This window comes from Musca domestica, unplaced genomic scaffold, assembly GCF_030504385.1.
Source record: "Musca domestica strain aabys unplaced genomic scaffold, Musca_domestica.polishedcontigs.V.1.1 18, whole genome shotgun sequence".
NCBI lineage: Eukaryota > Metazoa > Arthropoda > Insecta > Diptera > Muscidae > Musca > Musca domestica.
This window is the reverse complement of record NW_026712238.1, coordinates 6,130,087-6,155,654: the sequence shown is the minus strand read 5'-3', so window position 1 is coordinate 6,155,654 and position 25,568 is coordinate 6,130,087. Positions and strand designations below refer to the sequence as shown.

The following is a 25,568-nucleotide window of genomic DNA, read 5'->3' as shown; positions in this document are numbered from 1 at the left end:
CTTGGTACATCTCAATATTTCCATCAACACAAGATCTGTTATAAAGATGGTAGAGTTCGGGCCATTTCTTCTTCTACCTCCCCACATTGGGTTCAAGATTTTGAAAAACAGAACGCTCAAATGAAGCGATATAAGCATCCAACTCTTTTTAAATTTCACACATACAGACATTTTTGCTAACACAAGATCTATTGTGAAGAATATATATGTCTGCAAACCCCTTCTGGTACCTCGCCCACAAAGGGTCAAAATGTTCAATACTTTTATCTGGCATAACTAGCGAAACAAGTCAGAGATTCTTAACAGCTTGTTATATCTAAATATTTCTCTCCACCAGAAAACTGAAATATATATGGAATTTATGATTTCGAATAACATAACTCGTTTTTTTTTTTTTGTAGATTAATGTGTTAGAACTAAGGACCATCCAAAATTTGTTGAATTTTTGAAAATTTCATGAAAATTAAAAGAAGCTAAGTTTAATCCATTACTAAAAGAGAACAAATATTCTAAGTGAAATACAGAATCTAAATTTGACTATTCGGATAGAATCCGAAACATCTTTTTTGTATACGCTAGTGTATTTGATATGAATTTGTATATTTAGTACAAAATATGGCCAATATATTTAACATTACTTAGGAAATAAATTAAATGAAATTTATATTGACTTTAAACTATTTGTGTGGTAGAACCTCTTTTTCGATTCACAATTTACTTTTCAGAACTACAAGAATGTAAAAATTTCTGCTAAGATAACCGATTTTCCAACCCTTCCAGGCAGGAAAACCTTTGACGTAAAGAGAAAACTATGGCCTGAATTCGACTCCTGTACGACCTTATTAAATTGGGCATGGTTAATTCCTTAGTCTTAGAATTTCGCGTAGACTTTAAGAACCTATACTTGGATTTTTACGTACGGATGTGTCTACTGCCATAAATTCAGATTTAAAAGAAGGAAACCAGGCATAATTTTCAATTTTGAAAGTCAGTGAAAATTTACACTGATCTACCCTTTATGGGCAAGATACCAAAATAGTAGACCGCCGATATTTTTGATTAAGAAACTATAAATTGATTGCATCACGATGGGACTCTATGTAACAATCTCTGCTGCATTTAAACGTTCATTGTTAGTAGCGTATGTTTATACTAAAAAAAAGACAATTTGTTTGTTATTGCATTTTAAATCTTTATATTGTTAAAAAAACATTACCCTCTCTTTTTCGAATACAATTTATATTTTGATTTTAATTTAATTTTCAAAAATTCGTACCAAAATGTACGACCGAATACAAAACATCGGCACAATCGTCCAACAAAAATCAACCCTGACCAAGTATGGCTGAACATTTTCCAGCGAGTTGACCCGATTTAGTGCCACTTGAACGAATCGGTGACAACGAGTTTGGTGTATCGAGTTCTTCTTGGTGTGTTATTTTATTCAGCGTCATTTTCATTTTCGGTGTTGAAAGTTGAGAAATTTTTGTAATTTTTTATTAGAGGTAATTTTGCGGCAAAACAATTAACACCAAACGCAAAAACAGTAAACACCTTAGCGCGAAATGAAAACATCGCCGAAATAGAATGAAAAATATCGTTAAAAGCGTTTTACGGTTTCCGTCGGGTCTTCTGCGACAAGAAAATGAAAAAAAGTAATACCACCACAAAATACTCTTCTGATGATGGTACGGAAAAAAGCATAATCTTCTTCCTCCTTGACAACCTTTTTTTTCCTTTTAGTGCTGGTTAGTTCGGTTCTATATCGAAAGTGTCAAAAGTGCTCGATTAATATTTGTAACGTGAAATAAGAAAAGTGTTGAATGTAAAAAAGCGTGCTAATGAAAAAAAAAATGAGATTCTATGTAGCAAAAAATTATGTGTGCAAATAAAGAAAAATTTCATAAAATCTTGTCTCTTTTTGGCCTGTTTGGCTGAATTTCGATTTTTTTGTGATGGACGTCGTCTTTTTTCTTCGTCCGTTGTCGTAGTCGTCGTAATTTTCTCTTGTTAGTGGCTGGCTGAAAAAAGTATTTTCTGTTTCTCGTTGGTCTGCCTGGTTGGTTAGTGGTTCATTCGTTTGATGCTCAATGCTCACAGGCTAGATGGCGAGTAGTGTGGAACGTTTTTGTGTGTGTGTGAGTGCGACTGACAACTGCTGCAAGTGTATGTTTTCTCCTCTATACAGCGGTTTGGTTGTGTGTTTTTCGTTCTTTTGTCGTCTACGGCTATGGTTATGCCCAAGTGCGAAAGAGACGGCTACAACAATAATAACATGTCGACTTTTGGTAGAGATGACAAAACAACACAAACGTTTAACAAATGAGTAGTCTACTGTGGGATTTTTTCAATTTTTTATCGAATAAAAGTGCTAATGAAATTAAATTTTTACCAAAAATAAGATTTGGAAAAGCATTTGTGTGACTTTGAAGTGGATTTCTTTGATGCAGCAGCCAAACCCCCCATTTCTTATTTGGCACAAAAAAAGCGCTGTACTCGTTCGTTTCTAGTGCTCCCACTCGTTGGATTTCATTGTTGTGTGAGAAAGCCGATTACACCCGAAGTATGTTTTTCTACACTTGCTTTCATGCGACCGGTGTTGCCAATGTGTTAGTTTTTCACGCCCTTTTCTCGTTTGTTCCACCAAAAAGGGGATAAATTTCGTACCATTGTTTCAATTTATTTTTTGTAAATATTATCAGCTGTAGCAGTAGTAGACAATATGCTATTCATAACATATGACATCAAAAAACAACAAGATGTTCAAAATTATAAATATAAAATTGGAATTTAAAAGAATATTTGCAAATTTGCCGAAATATATTTAAATTGCAATTTAATTGACAAAATAGGAATTTATATTAGGGAAGTTTTCTTGTGACAGTTCTTTGTGTGTTGGAGAGGGAGAGAGATAGGAAGGGAAATGGAAAAAATGCTCGTACCGGCAATTCTTGCTATATTTGTATACAAAAATATTATTGAAATAACATCAAATGCAATGATTCAAAACAAAAATTGCTGAAAAATAATTGACTTGTAATAGGTAAGTTCACAAGAGAACGAAAAAAACGCCTTGTCTAAATCGGGACTAAGCTATATGTACGCTATCAGGTATTTTCAACTCTTCGTTGATAGCGAATTGCCAGCTTTTTTGTGAAGTTTTTTTTTATAAAAGGAAAACATTTCTAATTAATTTTTCCTACAAGCCTAAAATTCACTAAAATAAATTATATAGTCGAAATAGCATTTTCTATTGATAATTAAATTTTTTATTTAAGAAGAAAATGATAAATACGTTGGATTTATTACCCTATTCAGAGCAGGTCCATAAAACATACCAAATAGTTTGTTGGAGAAGGTCAAGACAAAACGAGTTAAGTATTAATTAAAACGTTCAAATCAAAAAACTCGTATTTATATAAAATTTGAAAAAAAAAAATGATCAAAAAATGTGAAAGGATTATATATTTGTTGATTTGTTGCCACCATGGTAATCAAGGCCAATATAAGGTAGGACGAGAAGACTACTCTGGCAACAATTTGACAATAAACTTAGTAGTTTTTGCACTATTATGATTTGATTCTCGTTGAATTGTAAATCACAATTATGCCTTTTGACAGGAAACTTAGTTGTCAAATAGGTCAAATTAAATCGAGTTAACTTCTTTGAATTTCTGTAATTTAACTTTTCAAAATTTAATTTTCCTTCTCTGATTTTTTGTTTATGAATATACCTTTTGAAAAAAAATTCAATTATTACTTAATTTGTCCCTGCTGACAATTTTCTTAACTAGGAAATACAAAATTTTATCAAAAATATATTTTTTCCTTACAAAAAAAAACGTATGACGACTATTGGAACATATCGCAGCGACAATAAGAAAATTAAAAGCGGGTATGATAAGGAATGGATTCCAAAAAATGCCCCCTTTAAAATATTTATTCTTGAGTTAAACAAGGCCATGTTTCGATCTATCAATTTGACAGCAGAAAAGCCAAACCGGTTCCCATCCGATATTTTTGTGAACCAAATCACTGTTTAAAAAAGCTATTGAGAAACGTTGAAATCTCATTGGAGGCTAGGCAAAGCGATTAATTTAATGAATTTTTATAATTGGTTTATGTCTGTGGAATTGGGTACGTATGTATTTATGGAACAACTCTAGTAAAAAAAAAGTAAAAGAATTTCTTTTTCCAGAGGTAGACATTTTTACCCTGATTCCGGGAAACTATTTTTTTTGGGAACGTACCCAGATGAGAATATCTCTGGATTCACAAAAGGTATTAGCACAAATTGAAGGATTTTGGAAATGTGAGAGTGTCAGCAATAATTTAACATCAATTTGATGTCGGCGTCTTGATCCCGGACTTTCGGGTCAAAAGTCTGGGGTTCCGAGTCCGTCTCCCAAGAAAAAATAATTTCGCGGGATCAGCGTTAAAATAACTACCACCGAAAATTTTTCGAAAAAAACTGAATAGTTTTTACTAAACTAGAGTTAAGCCCCGAACCATTGTGAACCATTAAACCGAACCAAACCAAATCGACAATTTAAGTGAAGAGTGAAGACTTTAGATTCTAAAGTCGATTTAAATACCATTAATTGGTGGAAAAAATAAGAGATAGGAAGTAGATTAAAATGTTTTCTGATATTTACATTCATATTATAAAAACCCGTTCTATTTGTGGATTCGGAATTGGATACAGCACCAGTACCTGCAAGAATCGACTAGTTTTGCAATTTTTTTCGATGTCATAAAGGGAAAATCGATTATCGATGATAAGACTTTCACATTCTTGCAGTTCTGGGGCAGACCAATAGTAAATCGACTTATGCCAAAAACGAAATGAATCCCATCACATATTGTTGATATTTTCATTTTTTGATGAGAACCAATTTTCGGTTTATTGTATAGAAAAAAATACAAATATTGTAGATTCTTGCAGGTTCGGAAACAGAGCACTATAGGAAGCTGGTGCTGATTACAGACAAAAATCACTTGTCTGTTCCAAAACTGCAATATTCTTAAAGATTTTATTACCATAAACAATTTTTCCTTTACGATATCAAAAAAAAAATTGCAAATTTCACCATTTAAAAAAAATAATTAAAAGATAGTAACTTTTTTGTGAAAGTATACAAGATTTCAAATTAGAGTAACTTGAACTTAATGTAATAGCAAATTAGCATTCAAAACTGAAATTTCGAAAACTTACATATTTTTCCTTTGGGATCAACATTGAACATGGCAATCAACGTTGCATTTATCCGCCATTGAAAACTTAAAATATAATTACAATAACAAGTGTTGACAATTGTCAAAACGCTAGAAGTTAAAAGTGACACCTATTAACATTAATAATATTGGACACCAGTGGGTATTTGCATTGCATTTAAACGCAATCACGATTGCATATATTTTTAATTTTGATATTAAATTAACTTCAAAATAAAGTACAAATAAGATTTCATGTATATGTTACATTAATGTTTAACATTGTTGTGGAATTCTTACAGCTTAATCTAATATTTTTAATTTTTTTCTATTTGCGATTCAACGTCGACTTTACCAATAATTTATTTCTATTTCGTTTGTTTAACAAAACATTATTTTTTCCACATTTTTTTAGAATGAAAATTTTTAAATCGGCAGCTAATTTTTCGTCGTTTTGCAATTTGCTCATTTAGTTTTGATGGATTTCCTTCACCTTTTTTGTTTACATTCCTAATGGAAACTTGGTTACGAAAAATTATCCCCCTTTTCTTTCGCATGGTACGTAACTCGTCGCATGCCGAAACCGTACACAAAACGTACATGTTATGTTACACGAAAACAATTTGGCAACACTGGCCGCCTCTGAATGCGACTATACATCGGCTTCAGTCTTCTTCCTAGTTCTGTTGCTGTTCGTTTGCAAAATCAGTTGACTTTTTCGCTACTGCAACATAAACGGACAAAATTTTGTGTTTTTGATTGTTGCAAAAAGTTTAAAAAACTAATTAAAAATCAACAAAAAATCCTAAAAATATTTGGTAAAAAATTGAAATTCAAGAAAAATTCAGAGAAAAAATAGAAATTAACAGTTTCCCAAAAAGTGAACATGAACAAAAAATATTTGTGCGGTACATTTTCAATTCGATAATTTTGTATTTTTGTGCAATTTTTTCTGTAATTTCGGTTTTTGGCAGAAAAATTTTATGAATTTTTTTAAGTCTGAAATTGGAATAAAACAAAATTTTTTCTCTGATATGTGCATTAGAAATTTTAAGATTCAACAACGACGACGTGAAAGAAAAACGAACAACCAAAAAATTTTTACAGTCGCAAGTCTGTGTTTTTCTTTCTTTTTCCAATACTGCTCGCACTCATAGAGTTTAAATGGTGGTATTAAAAAATATAAGGCATGATGAGATGTGTGTTGTATAGTGTAGATGTGAGAATGTATGTGAGTGTGTGCGGTGAAACAAAACGAGCACGGGCGAGTAGTAAAAATATGAGAGTGGCTAGCAAATTGGCTTAAAGAAAAACGTTCGTACACGGGAGAGAATATTTCGTGTATAGCGAGTAGTGAATGATGGCAACGAGTAACGAATGGTGGTGGTGTAGTGTAGAAAAGAAATGAGATTTGTTTTCATCGTCAATCTTTATACCTATCAACTGCTGCTGCAACACCATAAGCAAAATCGAGCGAGCGGTTACAGAGTTGTCTATCGGTAACAGCTCTAGCTAACCACCAGTCAGTCAGACAGGCAATCAACCAGCTATCCATCCATCTAGCTATAGCTAGCTAGCTCTTTTTTTGTTTGCATTTAACAAAAATATTTTGTATTTTCTCCAAACGCACACAGGCACGCCAATGCACACTGTATTTTGACCATTGCTCGTTTGTTCATGTTCATGTTGCTACTCTTGTTTCTTGGACAAAATTATTTGTGTCTATATTTTTGTTCGTTGGCATGTGTGTGAGTGTTTGGTGGTGTTCGGAACGAAGTAACAAAAACAAGATAGAAAAAAGCGCGCAACACTTTTCTTCTTTCACTTTACACAAAAATAAAATAGCAGACATCTGACGACGACGACTTACTGGCTATTGGAATTAATGAAATCAACAATGTTGTTTTGTTTTCAGATTTGTGCAATTCTCTCTTAAAACAAGTATGAAGTTAAGCAACGACGTTCTTCTATTAAACAAAGACAACGACAAGTATTAAACAACAAGAATTAATGTGGAAAAGGCGTAAAAAGTTATTTAAAAAAATTAAAGAAAACTGTCCTGGCTCCTAGTAGCTGTTAATGAATGACTGGAGAAAAAAATATTGAAAAGAAAAAAAGTGAAAACAATGTGGTTTGAAAGTCAATATGAAAAATCCGGAAGAATAAGACCTAGATATGATGTGCTAAGTGCTAAATGGGTGAAGGAGTCGGCGGAGGCAATTTGCAGCTAAAGCCACTATCCCATATCACCTACCCACAGTGCAACGCAGACGGCCAACAACAGCGATCGTCAGCAAAAAGTTAAAAAAAAAAATTAATTAAGAAAAGCATGAAATTTCTACGCTAAGCAAAGCAAGTTGAGATTCTTGAGGCCAAAGTGCTCAAAGATCTAAAAAGTACATTCTTTAAAAAAATTACAGAGTGAGTTTTGAAACAAAATGCACTCAAGCGTGTTTTCTAGTAAAATCACATGTGAAAAATCGTTGGATAAAAAAGAAGTTAATTTTATTATAACCAAATCAGCAACAACAATCCGTAAAAGAAAACAGCAGCAGCAGCAACAAAGAGACATATTGTTTTTTAAACAACGACGTCGACGTTTGCAACCTTGGCTATATCAATTCCTGCTACCAGTGACGGCAAAGTTCTCAACAACAAAACTAACGGCAGCAGAATTTTAAACAATCAACTCCTAGTTTGCAAAAATTAAAAAAGAAAATCCTAAACCATTGCCGTCAACAAAATACAAGAAAGTTCCTCGTTCTTATTTCTTGCAATTTGTTTTTATTGTCCAAACATTAAAAAGCTGCCTTAACGTCAGACACGTCGAATTGCAATCAATACATCCATTACAATCTTTTGGTCAAAAGTGCTTATTCCCATTTTTTCTAAAAAAATAAGCAAAAGGACTTCTTAACGAGAAGTGTATAAACAGTAAAATAAACTTTAAAATACCGAAAAAAAAAAACAAACTTTTGCTACAACCAAACGCGAGTGTCCAAACAAAACAATTGCAAGTAACAATTTTGTTCTCATTACACAAAGCCAAAATAAGAAAACAACAGACATTTTATGAATGATGGCCGATCACATGGAAGAGCCTCCGCAAAAGCGGATGAAAGTTGATGACCTATACATGTTGGAAGAGAACCTGCCCGATGAACTAGTCTCTACATGGGGTGATCAGTTGGGCGGTGGTGGTCCGGGCTCCGGGTCAGTGTCAGGTGGTGGCCCACCAAATCATGGCATGGCTGTAAATGTTGGCGGTGTCGGTGGCCCAAATAAACCTCCAGCTCAGGGACCCGGACCAGGTGGTGCTGGTGGTCCCCAATTAAATGGCTCAGTTGATGACGTTAATTCAGCGGGTGGTGGTCCAGGCGGTAATCCCTTGCGGCAAATGCAACATCATCAACATTTGCAGCATTTGCTCCAGCAACAGGTTTGTCATGTTTTCCATTTATTGTATGTTTTCCATTTATTGAAGCCTGAAAAGTGGTTTAGTTTTGATTATCGCCTGTATAACTATATTTCCCAACACATTTATTTTAGGGTAACAAAAATCCTGGCATGGTTGGCAATACAATGGGAGCAGCTGTCATGAACCAATTGGGCAGTAAGTCACCTAATTTACAATCTCCAAATGCCGGTGGCATGCAAATGTGTGCCATTGTTAACTCGATGCCAATGTCCATTTCGAATAATGGCACGCAAATGAATTCCATGTCAGGTAAGGAGCAAAATCACTTGCATAATCTACTTTATTACATTTGGAGTTCTTAACACAACATTGTGATTTAACAGCATATACGTTAACATATATAATTAGAATCAGTAAATATTATTATTTGTGAGAAGACAAGAAAGAAAAATGTCATCTTTAAAATATCCATGTCAAATCGCTATTTCAAAAACACCAGTAGAAGAACAGATTGTGCCATAAAAAGTAATCATATCGCACCCAAATATTTGTATATCAACATAAATTGTAAATTGATCGCTTGAAATTTAAGACCTGTAGTTGGATTCTCTAACTCTAGGTAACTTTCAAAGAAAGAATTTTTATCTAAACCGAAACCACAAAGTACCGAATTAGTCAAGACAAAACTGTTAAATTTTCATCCCTGTTATAGAAATTTCAATTATATTTAAGACCGCGATTAAAAGTTAAGAAATATCAAGATGCTAAGTTTTATGTAAAGGAAAAATGTTTTATTTAAAAATAGTATAATTAAAAGAAATTACCATGTTCAATTTTAAATATGACTGTCAATTAAGTATTCTACGTACGTAATAATACACTTGCAGATTCTTTATTTTATAAAGACGTGTACAAAATCAAAGAAATTGCAAGTTGCTTATAAAACATAGGGCTAATATTGAAAACAAAACTTTAAAATTACGAAGAACTTTACCTATTGTTTTAATGTCAACCAACTTAATTTCCGTCCTTTAGGTATGAATACCATTGCTCAGGGAAATATGGGTAATATGGTGCTAACGAATAGTGGAATGGGCGGCATGGGTGTCGGTGGTGCTGGAATGATCAAACAACAGATCGGCGCAGGACCTGGAGGCATGATGAATGCCGGTCCCGGTGGCGTAGGTCCTGTGGGCCCTGGAAATATGGGTCCGGCTGTTGGAGGTCCTCAACAGGGAATGCACATGGGTGGTCCTGGTGGACATCCCCAGGTAATGCAAAATGGACCAATGATGCGTATGGTGGGTCAACACATGTTGCGTGGTCAAAATCCACATTTAATGGGTGGCAATGGTCCCGGTGGTATTGGTGGCGGCCCACGCATGCAGAATCCTAATATGCAAATGGGTAAGTTTATAAAATCATTGCTATTTTCTGTTGTAAATTTAGAAGCAACGACCAAAAAAGCTTCCATTTGGACAAATTTATGTTTTCCAATTCGCCAAAAATGCATTGTCTTCATTATTTGTTTATTTTGTATAGGCCAAATGAACAACATGGTTGGTGGCGGTGTTGGACCGAACGGACCCTATGGCGGTGGGGTCGGTGTCGGCAACGTGGGCAACTATGGAGGCCCTGGCGGTCCTCAAGGTGGTATAAATGTCAATGCTAACAACCCGCAGCAGCAAATGTTGGCTCAGCAAATTGCTGCACAACATGGTGGTGTACCACCGAATATGACGGCGGCTATGCAACAGGGACAACGAGGACCTGGTGGTGTTCCACTTGGTATGGGTGGTGCCGGTGTAGGTGGTGGTGACGGCAATGGTGCTGGTTTGGTCGGTGGACCACAGCAACAACAGATGAATAATGCTCAAATGAATCCCAATCAACAGCAAAACCCACAGGGCGGTTTAATGGGTGGCATACGACCACCACAAACCGGTCCCGGTGGCCCTCAGCAAAATTCCATGATGTTGTCACAACAACAACAGCAGCAGCAACAACAACAGCAGCCTGGAACATCCCAACAGGGCGGTAATGCAGGAGGCGGTGGTAATGCAGGTGCTGGCAGCGGTGCCGGTGGTGGTGGCACCGGTAATCAACCCATCACTGAAGAGCGAAAAAAACAAATTCAACAACAACTTATGCTGTTATTGCATGCGCACAAGTGTAATCGGCGCGAAAGTCTCAATCCCAATCGCGAAAAATGTAATGTCCCATACTGTAAACCCATGCAGGACGTTCTTACACACATGGCCAACTGTAAGCAGAGTCGCGATTGTACTGTGCAGCATTGCATATCCTCGAGACAAATTTTGATGCATTACAAGCAATGCCAACGTACCGACTGTATTATTTGCTTTCCATTCCGTCAAAATCACGCTTTCCAAAACAACAATCCCAATGCGGCGGGAGGCAATGCTGGTGGCGGAGGAGGTAGTAATGCAAATCAGCAAGTGGGACAACCAAATGCAAATGATAAACAAGTTCCAGGAGGAGTTGGTGGGCCACAACAAGTCGGTGGTCCGCAACAGTCCGGTGGTGTTGGAGGAGTACAACCTGGTGGAGGAGGTGTGGCTCCAAATGTAACGGCAGGTGCTGGCGGTATGCCCGTTGGAGCAGGTGTTGTCGGTCAAGGTCAAATGAATATGAAACCAAATGCTGGCGATATGCAACAGCAAATGCAAAATGCCCCTCAAAATCCGAATCAAGAGATAAGAAGATTCGATAGTATGGGCATGCAGGGAGCCGTAGGTAATGCTGGAGGTCCAAATAATATGATGCAGGGCAATGCCGTTAATGTCCAACAACAGCAAATGCAGGGCATTCGAATGACAGGAGTACCCCCAACGGCGCGTGTCATGTCTACAGCGGTTGGAGGACCTGGTGGTGGCGGAGTTGCTGCAGGACCTTCATCAGGCGGAAACAATGATCAAGCCGGCATGCGCCAAGTTGTAAATAATCTCTTGATTAGTGGGGGTGGTAATGGTCCTGGCACCGACGGTGGTATACAAAATCAACAACAACAAATGCTACTCCAAGGAGGGCCAGGAGGACCAAATAAATTTCAAATGTCAGCACCACCCACACCTCGCCTTTCTGATCTGCTGAAACCCGGTCTTAAAGTGACGACAGATCCCACCCAAGTTCAATCGAATGCACTTAACCAGCAGCAACAACAACAACAGCAACAATCGAACATTCCCCTGTCGGTCAATGTACACAACAATTTCAATAATTCCAATATAAACAACCTCCTCGGTGGTGGCGGTGGAGGAAATGGCGGCGATATGATGGGTGCTGGCGGTCCAGTTGGTGGAGCACCACCTAACAAGCAATTAACACCACAAGAATTGGCTAAGATGAAAATGCAAGCCCAGGCTAGTGGCGGTGCCGGTGGCTTAGTGGGCGGTCCCAACAACACTGCTTCCAACAACAATGGAACAGGAAATCAAAATGCAACCGGCGGTCCTGGTATGCAAGGAGGTGGTGTGGCCAGCGTTTCGGGAGGAGCTAATAATGCTGGTGCCGGCGGAGCTCCAACTACATCGCAGAATACTGGTGGTGTAGCTGGAGGTGGAACTGGTGGAACAGGCAGTACTTCCGGCGGCGGTGGTGGTGATGAAAACAAAGATTGGCGAGAAATTATTACAGATGACCTTCGCAAGCATTTAGTGCACAAATTAGTACAATCCATCTTTCCCACATTCGACCCAGCCACCATTTTAGACAAACGCCTGCATTATCTCGTTTCTTATGCTGAAAAAGTCGAACGGGATATGTATGAAATGGCCAAATGTCGTTCAGAGTACTACCACCTACTAGCTGAGAAGATTTACAAAATCCAAAAAGAGCTGGAGGAAAAACGTATCAAGAAAAAAGAGCAACAACTACTCCAAATGCAGCAGCAGCAGCAACAGCAACAAGGCGTTGGTGCTGGTGGAGTAGGCGCTGGACCCAGTAATGCAGCAGGTGGTGGTGTCAATGTTGGCAGCGTTGGTTCTGGCCCTAGTTCTGCAAGTGGATTACCTGGTCAGCAAATACCTCCCGGTCATCCAGGACAACAGCAAATAAGGCCAATGGTTAGTCCCATGGGAGGAGGAGGTGTCGGTCCTGGTGGACCTGTTGGTCCAAATCAGGGTGGTGGTATGCCAATGGGTGGCGGAAGTATGATGCAACTTCGTGGTCAAGCTCCCGGTAACGTTGGAGGCGGTGGTCTAATGCCCGGTCAAAATATGGGTGGAATGCGTAGTCATTCACCTGGGGGTAATATGTTGGCAATGCAACAACAGCAGCAACAACAGCAACGCATGCAATTCCCGCAACAAGGTAACATGCTAGTTGGACCACCCGGTCCCAGTCCCGGTGGCAACAGTATGGGTGGTGGCATATCGGCATCACAGCAAAGTATGGTTGTTCCGAATCCTGTACTTTCGCCATTCACAGGACAAGCGATGCAGGGGCAGCCTGGCACTGGAGGTGTAGCTGGTGTTTTGACCAGTCCAATACCAGGTCAGCAGCAGCAATTTATCAACGCTAATGGTGGAACTGGTGCTTTCACCGCACAACAATTGATTGATAATTTAAAACGGGAACGTATGATGCAACAGCAGCAGCAGCAACAACAACAGCAGAGTGGAATGCTAATGCCACAGTCGCCTTTCAACAACAGCAACAACAACAACGCTGGCAATACACAAATGTCGCAGCAGTCAAATGCATTCACATCTCCTATGTCCCAGCAGCAGCAGCAACAAAAGCCGAACATGATGGCCAATGCTGGAGGCGGAAACATGGGAAATATGCCTCCCACGCCCACAAGCATGGAATCACTTTCAGCAGTAATAGGTGGTGGCACAAGTGCATCAGGACCAACCAGCGTAACTAGTACTGCCTCTGCGGGAACTGTAGGTGCCGCTGGCGGCATGGTCGCAGCACCAAGTCCCTCGCCAAGTTTCACAACAAATGGTCCCATCGGTACCCCGATCAACAATAATCCACCATCGGTTCCATCATCTTTGATGCAAACTATTGGTGGCGATCGTGGAAATACCCCACCACCAGCAACATCAGTAAATCCCTCATCTCCCGCCTCAGCAAATGCAACACCTGCAGCTACAACAGCATCAAGCACAGGTACGGTGGGTCTACAGCCCTCCTCTACACCCTCTAACACTACTCCAACATCATCAGCGCCAGCAACAGTGGCATCTTCGTCATCTTCGGCGACGATCACCACAACAACAACTACGGCTACATTGTCCTCATCTAGTACTACCTCGGCATCAGCAACCACGTCAGTGGTGTCGACTTCGGCGGGCACTTGTCCCACAGCAATAACCAGTTCTATGTCCAGTTCATCAAGCACGACAACAACGGCTGTAACAGAAACCAGTGTCGCTAGCAATGGCCTTGCTCAAAATCAACAACAAACTACATCAATGGGTAAGGGAAATACTGGCGGCACATCCACGACAACAACAACTACCTCAGCCATAAGCTCAGCACTACCATCAACCAGACCCGTCAGTAGCAGCAATAGTTTATCCTCCCAAATGGCAGCCCTAGAAGCAGCAGCCCGCGACAACGATGACGATCCACCTAACTCTCCCAACAGCGACTCACAAAATGCGGGCAAGTCGTGTAAAGGTAAATTGGATTCCATAAAGCAGGAAGACGACCTTAAAAAGGAGTTTATGGACGACGGCAGTGCCGGAGAAAATTCTCAGCAAGAATCTTCAGCCGGTGTGGGTAAAAATGTTAACAACGATGGCACGGCCAAGGTGGAAGTCAAAACTGAAGATTGTGATGTAAAAATAAAATTGGAACCAATGGAAGTAGATGACGCTGCAGGAGCTGGTAGTGGTGCTAATTCAACGTACACAACTAGCGGTGAAGCTGCCAAGGCCGTGGGTACAGGCGACAGTAAAGATGGTGTAAAACCCATGACTGATGGCAACTCAGCAGCAGGGAGTGATGTTAAGGTTAAAAGTGAAACTAAACCTGTAGCGCCAGAACCTCTGATGCCAAATGCCGGCGATAAGAAAAAGAAATGTGGTAAGTATAACAACAAATAATCAATTGTTTGTGAGACACAGATTGCACAAGCTAATTCTTTGTTTTATGTTCCATTCCAGTATTTGATCCAGAAGAACTTAAACAAGCCTTGTTGCCGACATTAGAAAAACTTTTGCGTCATGAGCCAGAATCTGTGCCATTCCGCAATCCCGTTGATCCTCAGGCTTTGGGTATACCCGACTATTTTGAAATTATCAAAAAACCAATGGATCTGGGAAGCATTCGAAACAACTTGATGAATGGCAAATATAATGACCCTTGGGAGTATGTGGACGATGTTTGGCTCATGTTTGACAATGCATGGCTTTACAATCGGAAATCCTCTAAGGTTTACAAATATTGTACAAAGGTAAGTTTTCAATAGAAAATAGCAGATTTTCTTCATAATATACACAAGAAATAAAAAAATTGGAATATTCTTAAAACAAATTGTTTTTTTTTTTAATTTCTTTTTTTAGCTTTCCGAAGTTTTTGAACAAGAAATAGATCCTGTTATGCAGACACTCGGTTATTGTTGTGGCCGAAAATACACATTCAATCCACAGGTTCTGTGCTGTTATGGTAAACAATTGTGTACCATACCTAGAGATGCCAAATACTATAGTTATCAAAATAGGTATGTAATATAAAACACTTGTTGATACTACCTGTACAATTGTATCGTTATTATGTATTCGTCTGTGTCCTAGGCAGTTAGCTTAAATATCACAATACATACATCCTATTGAACCAGAACAAAAATAGACATCAACTACATAGATATATACTTTCAATAGATAATTTGTAGAACAAAATAAAAATTATGCTCTAGAATTCATTGGTAGACTTTATATTTTGCGTAGAAATAACCACAATTTATTAACACAACAGTTGTTAAGTCAATTTCTTTAATCTGAATAATTAGAGCTTGTATATACAACTCAGACAAAACTACGACTAATCGAAACTAATTATTTCAACCATAAATTAATATGTTTGTATCGATTCTAATGCCAACCTTTTTTATTTTTCTTTTCTATACTTGCAAATGTTAAAAACAAACCTTAAAAAACATCCTGGTTATGGTTTTTGTGTGCGTCTTTTTTGAAATCCAATAATCTACAACATCCGACTACCACCCACCTATCCCCCAACACCATTTATTTTTAATAAATGTACCTAACAACCTTTTTTGTTTTCTTGACGATGATGATTAAATTTATCAAAAAAAAATAAAATCTTGTATTTCTATTGAACACCAACAACAATCATTGCCATATGCAACCTTCAAATGTTTTGAAAATTATATTCAATTATTTATTCTGTTTTCCTATACGCTTTTCCTGTTGGTATACAAAAAATTGAACATTTTGTTGCTTATTTAATATATCCATAACAACAAACTGTGTTCCACAATTTGTTGTTGCTTTTTATCCCACGTAACAATGCCGATCATTCCTTTCCATTGTCCTCAAATACCTTCCAACCTTCTTCCATATATATATACGTGTTGTATATGAATATCAAAATTGTTCGCACGCACAAAAACATACAAATTATCATCATTCACCATCCAAAACAAAATCTGCTGCTATAAACAAATATACGATCGCTCTGCTTGTTTGTATTAATTAACTTTGGATTGTTGCGCGTTCCAATATCCTTCACCACCAACCAACCAACCAATCAATCACAAACTATATATCTCAAACAAATATAAAATTATATCGAAATCTCATAATGAACCAATAATAGTCTAAAGGATTATGGTGTTGCCTCAAACAGATACACTTTCTGCCAGAAATGTTTCAATGACATCCAGGGAGATACCGTTACACTGGGAGATGATCCACTGCAGTCACAAACGTAAGTATCGTCACAGTCACAAACGTAAGAGGAATTTTGAAGTTCAGCACTTTAACCAAACTTAATTCAATATTATAGGCAAATTAAAAAGGATCAATTCAAAGAAATGAAAAATGATCATCTCGAACTTGAACCATTTGTCGATTGCCAAGAATGTGGCCGAAAACAGCACCAAATTTGTGTTCTATGGTTAGACTCAATATGGCCTGGCGGGTTTGTTTGCAATCGCTGCCTGGAAAAGAAGGATTCCAAAAGAAAAGAGAATAAATTCAATGCTAAACGTTTACCCACGACCAAATTGGGTATTTACATTGAGACACGCGTCAATAACTTCCTCAAGAAAAAGGAAGCCGGTGCTGGTGAGGTACACATACGTGTTGTCTCTTCATCGGACAAATGTGTTGAGGTGAAGCCAGGCATGCGTAGACGCTTTGTGGAAAATGGCGATATGAGTGCCGAATTTCCATACAGAGCAAAGGCATTGTTTGCTTTTGAGGAAGTCGACGGTATTGATGTTTGTTTCTTCGGCATGCACGTTCAAGAGTATGGTTCTGAATGTCCACCACCGAATACCAGACGTGTATATATTGCGTATTTGGATTCGGTGCATTTCTTTAGGCCACGCCAATATCGTACCGCAGTGTATCATGAAATTTTACTTGGTTATATGGACTATGTTAAACAATTGGGCTATACCATGGCCCACATTTGGGCTTGTCCTCCATCGGAAGGTGACGATTACATATTCCACTGCCATCCTACAGATCAAAGAATACCTAAACCGAAACGTCTGCAAGAGTGGTATAAGAAAATGTTAGATAAGGGCATGATTGAACGTACTATCCAGGACTATAAGGATATCATGAAGCAAGCCGTTGAAGATAAACTTTCATCGGCAGCTGAACTACCTTACTTCGAAGGTGATTTCTGGCCAAATGTTTTGGAAGAAAGTATAAAAGAACTCGATCAGGAAGAAGAGGAGAAACGCAAGCAGGCTGAAGCCGCAGAAGCAGCGGCAGCTGCTGCCGCTAATGTAAGTGATCCGATGCGAGTTGTAAGTAGCAACGCAATTTATGTTTGTTTATTGAAAATTTCCTTTCTAATAGATTTTCTCAATTGAGGACAATGATGTGAGTGGTGATGGCAAAAAGAAGGGACAGAAAAAGGCCAAAAAATCAAACAAGTCAAAGGCTGCTCAACGAAAAAATAATAAAAAATCGAATGAGCAACAAGCGGGCAATGATCTCTCGACAAAAATTTATGCCACCATGGAGAAGCACAAAGAAGTGTTCTTCGTCATTAGACTGCATTCGGCCCAATCTGCAGCCAGTTTGGCGGTAAGTGCGGAGCTTAATTTTAAAATATTGTAGAAATATTAATAGACAATGCTATTGATTTATATTTACAGCCCATACAGGATCCCGATCCGTTGTTACAATGCGATCTGATGGATGGCCGTGATGCATTCCTCACCTTGGCTCGTGACAAACACTATGAATTCTCATCGTTGCGCAGAGCACAATTTTCCACATTATGTATGTTGTACGAGTTACATAATCAAGGACAAGATAAATTCGTGTATACATGCAACAATTGCAAGACGGCTGTTGAAACACGTTTCCACTGTACAGTGTGTGATGTAAGTTACAAAATTATATTTTAGTGATTTTTTGATACTCATGTTCATGTAATTGTCTTGTTTTTTTCAGGACTTTGATTTGTGTACACTATGTTATGAGAAGATTGGCCATCCCCATAAAATGGAAAAACTTGGTTTCGATCTGGACGATGGTTCTTCTCCAGCCGATTTGAAGCAAGCCAATCCTCAGGAGGCACGCAAACAGTCCATACAGCGTTGCATACAATCATTGGTTCACGCTTGTCAGTGTCGCGATGCAAATTGTCGCCTGCCCTCATGCCAGAAGATGAAGCGTGTGGTTCAACACACAAAGAATTGCAAGCGGAAAACCAATGGTGGTTGTCCCATTTGCAAGCAGCTTATTGCATTATGCTGCTACCATGCCAAACATTGCCAAGAGCAAAAATGTCCAGTGCCTTTCTGTCCAAATATCAAACACAAACTCAAGCAACAACAACTGCAACAAAAGTATGTATTTGTCGTGTGTTTGTGAGGTTATGTGTGTAAACATGATCTAACTGTTTTATTTGTTTGTGTCATATTTAGATTGCAACAACAACAATTGTTACGGCGACGTGTTGCTCTCATGTCGCGCACAGTTACAGCTCCAGCTGCCTTGCCAGGACCAGCAGCAGTTTCCAATCCTGTGGTTGTTCCAAGTGGTGTGCCAGTTCCCAATGTAGCTATGGTGACACCTATGGTCATTGGTGGTCAGCCAGCCATTATGCCAGCTGGTGCAGCGGGAGCAATGAGTCCATCCACTGTACCAGTGCCCTCACCGGTGGCTGCTCCGATTGGTGGTGGCATGACATCCCCACATTCGCATCAGCCAGGCATGGGAATGAAACCAGGTGGTGGCCATTCTCCCTCACCAAATGTCTTGCAAGTTGTTAAACAGGTATGTACATTAAAATAAATAAATGTGTAAATGTGTTTAGACCTCCGATTGCAGGTACAGGAAGAAGCTGCCCGACAACAAGTTCCCCACGGTGGTGGCTTTGGCAAAGGCGGAGCTATGGCACCTCCTGTTATGCAACGTCATCACATGGGCGGTCTACCCAACCAACCGAATCCTGGTATGGTAGGTAATGTCGGGAATGTACCTGTGGGTACTGTTGGACCCATGGGTCCTGGTGGCAACAATGTTATGGGTAACAATTTATTACCCATGGATCAGTGGGGCAATCGTTATCCCAACAACAATGTTAATCAAGGCATGCGTCAACCCAATCAAAACCAGGTTATGCAACCTAATGCAATGCAACAACAAGTAAGGCAGTTTGAAAATTTGTACAAAAAGTAAAAACTCTCAAATACCAATTAACAATTTTAATTTCAGGGAATGATGGGTGGCATGGTTGGTGCTGCAGGTTCTCAACAAATGCCCGGTAGTTCCGGAAATATGCCTGGTAATGCCCAAGGAATCGGTGGCATCGGCAGCAATACAACCGGCATGGTAGGCATGGGCGGTGCTGGCCCAATGGGTGGAGGTCCTGGTGCAGGAATACGTCCCCAAGGGCAGCATCCAAATGCTGGTGGAGTTGGAGGCACAGGTCAAATGCCAAATGGCCCCCGTAATAAGCAATTGAATACTCAGCAGCTAGATCAAGTCATGGAAAAAATTAAAACCGATCCAACCAATGAAGGTCATTTGCAAATCTTGCAAGTGTTGAAACAGAATCCACAAATAATGGCCGAACTCATTAAACGTCAGCAAAGACAAAACAATGCAAATGCTGGTGGTAGACAACAAAGTGCTGGGGGTGGTGCTGGGGGATCAGGCGTTGGGTCTGCGGTTAATGGTCCTCAGCAGCAACAGCAACTGCAACAACAGCAGGTTATGCAACAACAGCAACAAATGCAACATATGATGAGCCAGCAACAACAAATGCCCCAACAGCAACAGGTTATGATGCAACAACAACAGCAAAATGTTGGACAACATCAGCGTATGCCAGGAATGCAAAATCCAATGATGATGCAACAACAACAGCAGGGACAAGTAAGTGCAAAGCAAAAAAAGTCAACAATCTTGAGCTTTTTTATTCACAGAAGATATTTAAAAGACCTCCAAAAATATATTTTACCTGTAGCAGATTTCCTTTAGATTTCTTTACAATACTTCTTTTTTGTTTTATATTTTGTAGGCTACCAACGCACAATGGTACAAAATGCGTCAAATGCCTAATTACCCACCTCCATACCGTCAGCGAGCGCCTCAGCAAATGGGCGGCGTTGGAGGGCCAGGTCAACAATTTGGCGGTGTTGGTTCATTTGGTGGCCCAGGAGGGGGAGCTCCCACCGGTGGACCAGTCGATCAGTATGCTGCCATGCAGCAGGGATTGAAACCATCACCACAACAACAAATGGCTGGTATGCCTGGAGTACAGCAACAACAAATTATGCAAGGAGCTGGAGGTATGGTTGGTGGTCCAAATGTTATGGGTCCACCAACACCGCACACTTTACAACAGCAATTGATGCAACAATCATCGAGAGCATCACCGCCAATCCGTTCTCCACAGCCCACACCCTCTCCACGATCGGCACCATCGCCACGAGCAGGGCCCTCGGCCTCGCCACGTGCTCAGCCTAGTCCTCATCACGCAATGTCACATTCACCCGCGCCTCAAACGTCCCATGATGGTCTACACAATCATGGGGGTATGCATCCGCATCAGTCACCACTGCCAGGTGTGCCACAAGATGTGGTTGGTGGTGTAGGAGGAGTTGTGGGCGGTCCCGGTGGCCCTGTTTCCGATGCCTCCGATCAACTTACCAAATTTGTAGAACAACTTTAGTGTAATTAGCTAATGGCAGCGGCTCAATCCCCTTACCCGAATCCATCTCCCTCACCCCATGGCAGCCGCTTTAATATGAATCCCTCTTCCCAGCAACACCACCAACAACAGCATCGTTATTTCTAAGACTACTTACACACACACAACCAATCAAAAGGCAGACAATTCAGGTTTGCATTATTAATACTATTTTTTTTACAAATTGTAACAAGAACTTTTTGGACACATGACATGCAATCATCATGTAGCTAATCTGGTAGCAGCAAATTAAAATTGCTGTTTATTATCACATCTTGTACTCATGTTATTTAGTTTTTTTTTTAATTTACTTATACAATAGGTTTCATTCACAATAATAACATTTTAAATGTTTTTTATGGTTATAATTATCTTTTTTTTTTGTTTTAGAAATAGCACTTGCAAAAACGTTCTTTGTTTAATTTTTGTACATCATCTATTTAAGACAAAAACTAAATTCTTCATAATTTTATATATTTATATAGATATACATAAACGATTCCTAATGATCCCTCTATCTATTAGTAATATTGCTAAGATTTGTTGCTTAAATCAATAAAGCACGACACACGCGCATCACACTCGTTTGTAATTGACAACAGATTAATTGAATCAATCCCGATGGAGGAAAAAGAAGAAACAAATGTAATATATTCGATTAAAATAGTTGGGGACATTGGAAGGTGTCTTTTATCCAAAATATGAACGTGTGTTCTTTTTCTAATTTTGCAGTACAATTTGCCATACAATACTTCTACACAATTTTATAGATTCCGAAAAATTTAAATTAATTTCTTTGTTTTAATTATTGGGCGTACGTTACAAAAATGTTGAAGTCAAATTATTAGGTTTTTTAAGTAAAATATTTAAATCAAATACTTCGATTTTATGCTGATGAAATGCCAAACTTGAAATATAATAGGGAATTTGAAGAAAATGTTGCATTTTACACTTTTGGATATATGACGTATATTTTGTCCCCAAAACACAAACATTTTTCTCGATTATTTTTATTTGAGTTCCACGCCACAATAATATAGAAGAAAACAATTCAAAATGTGTCCCCCAATATATGTCACTGCTACTCATTGAATACTACTAATAAAATTCACAAAAACAAAACTATTTAAACTAATCAGAATAATAGCTTATAAAATATATTAAACATAAAAAGTCTTAGCTACTACATAGTCAACCAAGAACCATACACAACCACAACCACAACACCCAAGTCCCCCTTCCCAGACTTAAAATAATTAACTAAAACAAAATAATATAAAAATATGGAAACATTAATAAAAAAAGAAAACTCGTAATAATTTAAGCCCTAGCAATCTAAGGAATTTTATACTTTTCTCTATAAAAAAAACATATTAATTTATATTATATAAAAGAAAACAAGACGAAAAAGTTTATTTTAGCACTTTGAGCTAGACCTACATATATAATAAATATTTAATATTAATTATAAAAATAATTTTAGAAACAAAAATTATGCTAAGGATGTATATGTGTTTAAAAAATGAAATGTCTGAAAGAAACAAGATTAAAAAAGAAGAACTACCAGAAAAATCCATTACAGCTATTAAATAAGTGATTTAATTTAATAACAAATCCTCCCCCGAAATAGGCAAAAAACTGCAACAAACAAAATTACTTTGTAAAATGTTATTAAATATTTTGTAAATATTAATTATTATGGTATCCTAGTATCCTAATTTTTCCCTTTTTGTTTTTTTCTTTTTTTTAGCTAATGTAAGGCACTTATATAACATAATGTTAAATATACATATTTAAAAAAAATAATACACCACCTACAACTCACTTTTCTATACATTTTCTGTGAAGAACCAACCTCTCATCAAAATATGCAGATGAAATTTTTTTTATTTCCCCTCCAATTCTAATTTGTTTACATCCAGTTTTTGACAATGTAAATAGATAAATAGTATCTAGTGTGTAAATAAATTGAAAACCCCTGATTTTTCCCCATTTGAAGAAGAAAACCAAACCTCCTTAAAAACACCCCTATCAATACTATGTAACACAATGTCAACACAATTCGATTCTGAGGTGTTATTTATTTTAATAACACAATAGAAAATTCAAAATTTCCACAGCAATACATCAGGCATGTCACTGGAATGAATTCGGTACGAAAGTGATTTTAATTTCGTATTTAGCTTCTTCAGAAATCATAAAACGCAAAATTTTTCTGGTTTGAAACCACTTTTGTATTTGCAAGTGAAATTTTAAATCTTTAAAATCACTTTTTTTTTTGTAAAAAAAAAAAAAATTATTCATCTGTGATAACCAAACGCATTATGAATAATAAACTAAAGCAAAGGGAAAAACAAAACAAAAAGAGAACACACAAAAAAAGAATTTTGTAAAAAATTGTAATTATCTTAAAATATGTGTGAAATATGTATTGTGGAATGTTGTTTAATAAACTAATATTTTCGGGGCAGGCACAGGAATTCGCCACAAGAAACAATTGTCATAGATTTTATCGAAAGCCCCAAGGACCTAACGAGGGGCTATGTCAAAGGTGATCGAGTGGTTGTTACCGAAAAACAAAAATTCTCGGGACCACCCACCAAAGATTGCAATGGGTGGAAAAAGATATAGTCAGACTGGACCGTATATGTTAAAAAAATTGTGTCACAATAAAAAAGAAAATGCAAAAACTGGTGGTCGGTCCTTTCAACAAATATGTGCTCAGTGAGTGATTGAGGAATCAATTGCAATGTTTCTTTTTAAACAGAATATTACACTTCAACAATGTTTCTAATCTTGTGTGTTTGTTTTGATTCCTCATTCATTAGTTCTTTCATTCCCCTAATGTTACCATATTGAATATATATATATATAGTTGCCATATTTACACTGAAATCGTAGTTTACCAACCAAATCGTATGAAAATCTGAAGAAGCCAAAAAAATCAACGATTTTAATTACGAAATTCAAACCATTTCGATACGATTTTGTGACATGCTTGCAAAATAATAGTACGTTGCGAGCATGCGAAAATTCTTAATTCTCAAGAAACCTTTTTGTGTTTGGTATGCAATTTGCAAAACAACACCCACAAACCAGTTTAGCTATTCTCACATCTTTCAAAGATTAAGGAAAATAATGTTTATACCTCCCGATTTATTTTTTTTTTTTTTTTTTTTTTTCATACGGAATTTTATTCGTGTTACGATCCAATTGCTCTTTTAACCAAAATCTTTAAAAGTTGGAGATTTTAAAAATGTAAAAAATTTACTCTAAATGAATAAGCGGGCTTGAATCAGGTGTTGATCTGTGATTGGTCAAGCATACATCCATTTGTTCCAACACATTTGACAGATCAGATTAAAAAAAAAACTTACATTCTCAAGGATTTAAACCCAAAAAAGATCTCGAATACCTTAGATTTCATGGTTTTGTCTAACATTGTTGTTGCATAGTACTCATGGATATATAGATCGTTTTCTAAAATCCAATGTTCAACATTTCACTACATATATTATGTGTCCCCATTCAAAAGCACTGGGAGGAAACCACAGACATACACAACAACTGCCGTTTAAAATATTTTTATTGTATATAGAAAATGTGATTTTTCAATAGGAAAATGTATTGATAGAATATAAAGCACTACTATATAAAAAGAAAAGAAAACAAAAATTAACCTTACAAATTCAACAACAACAAAACAAAGAAAGCCGCCCAATCTTTGTTATAACAAAAACAAAAAGAGAAGAAAAAACAAAATTTTAATTTTTATTAGAAGATTTCAGCAGATCAGCAACAAATCAATCATATAGGAAAAAAATGATAAATAAAAATGCCTTAACTTTTAAAGATTATGAGAAATGTAAATATATCAATCCAATTTTGAAATAAGTTTTAGAATGCAAACAAAAAAAAAACAGAAATATGTGTTTAACTTTGTTTTCTGCCACCACCATGAAACCGCCACAACCGCCTTCAAAGTTAAATGCATATTTTTCTTTATTTTTTTTTTTGTCTGAAACTCTAAACTTATAACAATTTGTAGTTTTATCTAAAAAGAAGTCATTATCCCCTTACAAATGCATTGCATTGTAAATAATAATAATAATAATATAAATAGAAACTAGGATCAATAAATTTAACAGAATGAAAGAAAGAAAATCAATGAAATATTCCAAAACTGTTGTGTGATTAAATATATTAAAGAAAAAAATGAAAAAAAAAGAAAAAATATTAATATTTAATTGTTATTTAAGATACTTTTTTTAATTATAGTATTTATCATTTGATGATTCCCCGACACCGATACATGCTAAACTCGTTAATATTTTTTAAAATCTAATTCTTTGTAAGTAATGCTTAAGTAAATTTCGAAATAATTTGAGTTGAAACATTTTTTTGTCGTTGCAAGTATTTTTTTGTTTTATGCATATTATTTGATTAGTTTTGTAGTAGCCATTTTTATAAGAAAAAAATATATATTTTTAGTTCGTTTTTTTTATTGCACTGAGTATAATTAATTTTATGTCTTAAGTAAAAAAATCTAAAT

The 25,568-nt window shown here is 37.2% G+C and overlaps 1 protein-coding gene across 5 annotated transcripts; it reads left to right on the top strand.

Moving 5' to 3' along the window:
- The first annotated feature begins 1,417 nt into the window (after window positions 1–1,417).
- Window positions 1,418–25,215, top strand: LOC131801857 (histone acetyltransferase p300-like). 5 transcript variants are annotated; one of them, XM_059120886.1, is made up of 16 exons: window positions 1,418–1,505; window positions 7,130–8,653; window positions 8,764–8,941; window positions 9,668–10,039; window positions 10,175–14,692; window positions 14,773–15,062; window positions 15,172–15,329; window positions 16,448–16,558; window positions 16,637–17,591; window positions 17,665–17,895; window positions 17,967–18,197; window positions 18,268–18,665; window positions 18,744–19,095; window positions 19,150–19,467; window positions 19,537–20,199; window positions 20,345–25,215. In XM_059120886.1, exons 2-16 carry the CDS (start codon window positions 8,291–8,293, stop codon window positions 20,996–20,998), a joined length of 9,792 nt encoding a protein of 3,263 aa, XP_058976869.1. In that variant the 5' UTR covers window positions 1,418–1,505; window positions 7,130–8,290; the 3' UTR covers window positions 20,999–25,215. The 5 variants fall into 5 exon arrangements, with proteins under 5 accessions (XP_058976869.1, XP_058976867.1, XP_058976870.1 ...); XM_059120884.1 differs by having other exon boundaries at window positions 1,431–1,688; XM_059120887.1 differs by having other exon boundaries at window positions 1,431–1,748; window positions 16,478–16,558.
- The last annotated feature ends 353 nt before the right edge of the window (window positions 25,216–25,568 follow it).

Bases quoted from the DNA above. Each gene is read 5' to 3' on its own strand.
- LOC131801857 (XM_059120886.1), top strand. From the start codon at position 8,291: ATGATGGCCGATCACATGGAAGAGCCTCCGCAAAAGCGGATGAAAGTT. The intron at 8,654-8,763 runs GTTTGTCATGTT...CATTTATTTTAG, and splicing joins AGCATTTGCTCCAGCAACAG to GGTAACAAAAATCCTGGCAT. The intron at 18,666-18,743 runs GTATGTATTTGT...TGTCATATTTAG, and splicing joins CAACAACAACTGCAACAAAA to ATTGCAACAACAACAATTGT.